Here is a 6,000-nt window from a genome sequence, read left to right as displayed (position 1 = left end):
TTTTAATTGTAGTCATTCTGATAAGTGTAGGGTGATGTGGTTTTAACTTGCATTTCTCTAAAGGCTAATGTTGAGCATCTTGTCATGTTTTTTTTTTTCCATCTGTGTATCTATTTTGGTGAAATGTCTGTTTATGTCTTTTTCTTATTTTCTAATTAAATTGTTTGGGTTTTTTTTGCTGTCAAATCATCAGAGTACTTTATATATTATAAATACTTGTCCTTTGCTATGATGCCTTCATACCGTGTACTACTACTCAGTGATAAAAGGAAGAAACTATTGATACATAAAACAACCAGAACAAATGTCCATGAGAAATTCAAATGCCAAAAGTTTGCTTTTTATATGAGCCTATTTATATCCATTCTTAAAATAATAAAATTATAGAACTGGGGAACAATTAGTGGTTGTTGGAATAAAGGAGGGAGTGGGGGCAGGTAGGACTGGATGTGGTTATATACGGGCAACGCAAGAGAACCTTGTGGTGAAGGGAATGTTCTCCATCTTGACTGTATCAATGTCAGCGCTGTGGTTGTCTTGTTTTACCACACTTTGCAAGATATTTTCGTTGGGGGAAACTGTAAATGGCACATTGGACTCCTATGTTACTTTTTACAACTGCATGTGAATCTACAATTATCTCAACATAATGTCTATTTATTATTCTAGAGCTTTATTAAGGTATAATATACAAGTGAAAATTGTATATTATATAAGTATATATATTCAAGATGTACAACATTATGTTTTCGTGTATCGTGAAATGATACCACAGTGAAGCTAAATGTATATATGTCACTTCATGTAGTAACTTTCTGTGGTGAGAATACTTAAAATCTACTTTCCTAGTTAATTTTAAATATATAGAACATTATTTTTTCCTTGCTACCATACATTATTATTAATTATAGCCACCGTACTGTACATTTGATCTCTAAAACTTACTCATCTTCTAACTGTAAGTTTGCATCCTTCGACCAGCATTTCCTTATTTTCCCCGATCCCAGACCCCTGATAACCACAGTTCTATTCTTTGCTTCTATGTGTTTGACTTTTTTTTGACTCTGCATATAAGTGAGATCATGCAAGATTTGACTTTCTGTTTCTGGCTTCCTTTACTTAGCATAAGGTCCAACAAGTTCATCTATGCTGTAAAAAATGGCAGGATCTCCATCTTCTTTAAGGCTGAATAATATATTCTGGGGTGTGTGTGTGTGTGTGTGCACGCGCATGTATGTGTGTGTGTGTGTGTGTGTGTGTGTGTATGTATACATTGTTGACAGACTCTTAGGTTGTTCATTCATCTTGGTGATTGTGAATAATGCTGCAATGAACATAGGAGCGCAGACACCTCTTTGAGGTACTGATTTCATTTCTTTGGGATGTATGTACAGAAGAGAGATTGCTGGATCATATGGTTGTTCTATATTTTAAGGAAATGCAGTACTGTTTTCCATAATGACTGTACAAATTTACATTCTCACTAACAGTATACAACTGTTCCCTTTTTTCCACACCCTTGCCAATACTTGTTATCTGAGGTGTTTTGGAAAATAGCTGTCCTAACAAGGACCATCTATTACATTTTAGATGTCACATGTCCTTAGACCTTTCCTATTACTTATAACACAAGACAGAGACCATTTTTAAAAAGATCCCTCTGTTATTGATTACAAGGTGATATCTAATTGTGGTTTTGAGACAGTGCAGGGGGGAGACTCCCAGTAGGCCTCACATGTCCAAGCATACTCCCTCCACTACCTTCATGGCACCCTTAACAAACTGATATGCCCATAAGCTTATAACATTCTGAGCTCCTTGGAGACAAAGGTAATTGCAGTTATATTTGTATCTTTAGGACTTAACACAATGAGTGTCCTTATTAAACTTTTGTTGAGTGAATGAATGAATCCTGGAAGGTCTGGAGAAAAGAATATAACACAAAAATGTTATAAGAAATTTGCTGAATATAGAGAGACTATTCCAACAGTCATAAAATATTCATTAAGAATGTCTTCAGACTACTTTGTATAAAACAATATTTTCCTCTCCATCTATAGAATGATATGCTTTTCATCAGAATGATAAATCTCAATAGAAAAATATTTTAATACTTCAGCATGTAAATTTATAAAAGCATATCCATTCTATAAAATAGATATTTATATTAATTTAATATAGAGTCATATGTAGATACAGGCCTGCAGGTGTTGTCATTAAATGTTTACCTCCAGTCTGTCTCACTAGCTATCATCTATTTATATCCACTCACATGAAATCAGGCCATAAACTAAGTAAAATATTCTCTGGAAAAGAATAAAAACTCATGGTGCTAGAATCTTATGAAACTTACACTGACCTTCAGATTACTGGCCTGAATATGGCTGATTCATGAAGGGATTATGAATTTTGTAAGCAAATAAAACCTTGTGACAGCCTAAACATAATTGACTGTGTTTAGCTTGATACTTTATAATATCATATTGGAGAACTGTATTTAACACAGCATAATAATAAGCACTCCATGAGGTTTAATGTCATTTTCCAAACCAATAATAGGCTTTCATTATGTAGTAAGGGCCTTGCCAAATGTCTTTGTAATTGTCAAAATGTTTTACATTCTAATGTAAGAAGCAGATATCAATATTTATAAGTCAAACAGAATACTTCAATTTGATATGAGAATCGTATTTGAATACCACGACGAAAACTTCTTTGTTACACTGCTATGTGTGAAAATATCTGTCATTTACATGTATTGTCTTCTAATTGAGGGCATGATCACTATTAAAATTACGTATAATCAAAAACTGCATTTTTTTCACAAGAATAAAATTTCAAATCCAATACTACATAATATAAAAATCTATCCAACCTTTGTAAAATTACATTACGTGATTATAAATTTAATTACCTGGTACAAAAAGCCAAAAATGTCATGGAGTCATAGAGGAAAATAAATTTTGGACTTTAAGATTAAGTACTAAAATTATTTTAATTATATTTTCTTTGCAACGTTTATTATACTGATAAAATATTATTACTTTTCTTTTTTTGAGACTGAGTCTCACCCTGTGCCCAGGCACCAGGCTGGAGGGCAGTGGCAAGATCTCGACTCATTGCAACCTCCACCTCCCAGGTTCAAGCAATTCTCCTGCCTCAGCCTCCTGAGCAGCTGGGATTACAGGAGCGGGCCACCACTCCCAGCTAATTTTTATATTTTAGTAGAGATGGGTTTCGCCATGTTGACCAGAATGGTCTTGATCTCCTGACCTCATGGTTTGCCCACCTCCGCCTCCCAAAGTGCTGGGATTACAGGCAAGAGCCACTGTGCCCGACCAATGTTATTACTTTCTTAGTCATTTTATCTATATTATTAGTTAGTTCTTGAAAGGACTAAAAAGGTTATGCTGTATCATAATTTCCCACTATTGTACATTCTTCACTTGTTGCCTAAGAACAAGCTAAGAATCATGAGAATTAAAACCATTTTTAAAAAGTAATCAACCAACAAAAAGTTAAAGGTATACTTGAGTCTGCTGGATCAACACATTCTTACAATCCCCTCAAGGACATCCTGTAGTTTGGCACCAACATTTAAGCTTGGAAAATTATGTGATTATCTATTACATTTTAGATGTTACATGTCCTCAGAGCTTTTCTATTACTTATAACACAAGACAGAGTTAGACCATTTTTTAAAAGATCCCTCTGTTACTGATAATTGCCTAAGGTGCTTTTTCCTTTTCTTTTTCAGAATGAAGAACAAATTTTGGTATTTTGAGTTTGGCACATCTGAAACTTTCTCAGCCACCTGCAAGAAGCTACATGAATCTGTAGAAATAGAAGTAAGAAAAAAAAGTGAATTATTTTTCATAATATGATAAAATGGCTTGAGCTTGGTTGTTAGTATGTTTGCATTGTAGCCCATGGAATGAAATATAAGTTGGCAATCCACAAAGATTTACTCAGGATTCGAAATTGTCATTTCTTTCATTTATTTGGAATGTGGCACTATCTGACATAATAAAGTTAAGCATAGATATTAGTTGTTTTATTGTAGTATAAAAGAATGAGAAATGGAACACAACTTTGGAAATCGATGCATTTGTTACTGGGAATAGTGTGGACAGAAAGATGTAAGATAAACGTAGTTGAAAAGAAAAAAGTTGCAGAACACATAAAAAAATATTATTTTCTGGTCTCAATATCTTATAACCTTTAAAACACCGTTTGCTAAAATTGTGCTTACTTTTATGAATAAAGGTTAAAAAGTATACTTTTCCATTCCATTCCCATTCATTAACTAGGTTTTCTCAGTTCCCAAAGTTGCCATTTCCCCATTACATTTATAGAAAGTGGAAATGCCAAGAAAGAGAGCAAAGATAGCAAGAAAAGACACATTTTAAAAAGACTTGGAGCAAATAGGTCTATAAAAAAAAAGACACTGGAGGACTCAACATTTTGGAGAAATATTATAAAAGAATATAACTTCATTATATTGAGAGATTTTTAGGGGTTAAGGAAAAAAGGAAAGTTATATTTTGACAGTTGGTGAAGACAAAACCAGAGGAGCAGAATTATGAAACATGAACCCTTAATGACTAGTTGATATGAATTAAGAAACATTGGTTTCAACACTTTTCATTTTAAAAATAAATGCATAAATTTTCTACTGATACCTAATTCATGAGTTTCTTATATTCAGGTAATAAGTTTGGTAAACAGAAGTAGTGATGGAACACATAAGATTATAATGGCCTGGGTAGATTCTTTATTATCCTAATTTCTAATTTGCTGTTATTAATAATACCAAAAAATGATACTACTCTAAGTATAACCTTTCAGCACTTTTATCTCATGATGATTGGTAAATAGAATTAGGTATTAGAATTGATGGTCATAGAATGGGAAAAAAGCACTTTATAATGGAATCAGATCATAATCTTTGAAATATACAAAATCATAGAGGTGAAGGATTTGGGTTCAGCATGGGCTTCCTGTTATTACTATTTAGGATTATATATCTGTGTATATGTATGATATATGTACACATATAACTATATAAAAAACAATTTATATAACATATATAACTATATACATATATACCTATATAATAGCTATATATGTAGTACAGTTATATACATAGTTAGATATCATATGTAGTTATATATGTCATATGTACTGTTATATACATATACATATTGATGTATATATATTCAATAAAACTTATACATCCCCCTTTACCCTTAGAATCATTATTTTTTAACTGCTTTATATGCTAGATTTTGAATATTTCTTATCCTCAAAATTTATGCTCAAATAAAATTTGCCACAGAAGCTGAAAAGTTTTAGAAAAATTAGAAATATGGCTTTGGTGGAATGTAGGTGGAGATCCTAAATCCTCCTGAACCTCTCTTTCCTCTATGCTGCCCTGAGCACAGATTGAAAAGCCATTGGTCTATAGAAGAAGATTCTATGTGTCACGAATTAAAAAAATAAAAATCTTTAAGAAAAGTATTATATTTACAGCAAAAGATTTTGAATGAAAATACATTGGAAAATGGTGTTTTTAATGTGATAAATAATGACAAAATTGAGTGGTTTTGATCCACAGAGTTTGAGATCTTACAGAAAAACGATTTAGAATGTTCTCCAAGAAATCTGGGCCACTAGAAGTAAGTTATGTTTCTTGGGGTCCTGTTTCTATTTACTCTCTCAGCCTGGCCTTCTAGGTCTGCATCCCTGGCTTATTTAGGGTGCCATTACAATAACATTTGTAAATCACAGCCAGCACTGTGTACGTGCCCCGTTGTATTTTTGCATATCTTGTTGTGTGTGTGTGTATATGGATAACAAGGCAAAATCTGCTTCTCTGCTCACTTTTTAATGAATCCTGTCTATCATATTAGCAGAATATGACTTTCTACCCTCAAGGTTATTTCATAATTAAATATAACAAAAACAGCAATTTGAAAATTTGATTCTGTTTTGTTGTTG

The 6,000-nt window shown here is 32.6% G+C and overlaps 1 protein-coding gene across 3 annotated transcripts in view; it reads left to right on the top strand.

Annotated features, from left to right (window-relative positions):
• Positions 1-6,000, top strand: part of LOC108290525 (diacylglycerol kinase beta) — a 535,319-nt gene that overhangs the window by 342,498 nt on the left and 186,821 nt on the right. For all 3 annotated transcript variants that reach the window (XM_017510376.2, XM_037732007.1, XM_037732006.1), the window contains one exon: positions 3,758-3,848. In XM_017510376.2, coding sequence (XP_017365865.1) covers positions 3,758-3,848 — 91 coding nt within the window. The remainder of the gene's footprint in view (positions 1-3,757; positions 3,849-6,000) is intronic.

Source organism: Cebus imitator, unplaced genomic scaffold, assembly GCF_001604975.1.
Source record: "Cebus imitator isolate Cc_AM_T3 unplaced genomic scaffold, Cebus_imitator-1.0 Scaffold437, whole genome shotgun sequence".
Lineage (NCBI taxonomy): Eukaryota > Metazoa > Chordata > Mammalia > Primates > Cebidae > Cebus > Cebus imitator.
Note: the sequence above shows the minus strand (reverse complement) of the source record. Positions and strands in the feature narration are given on the sequence as shown.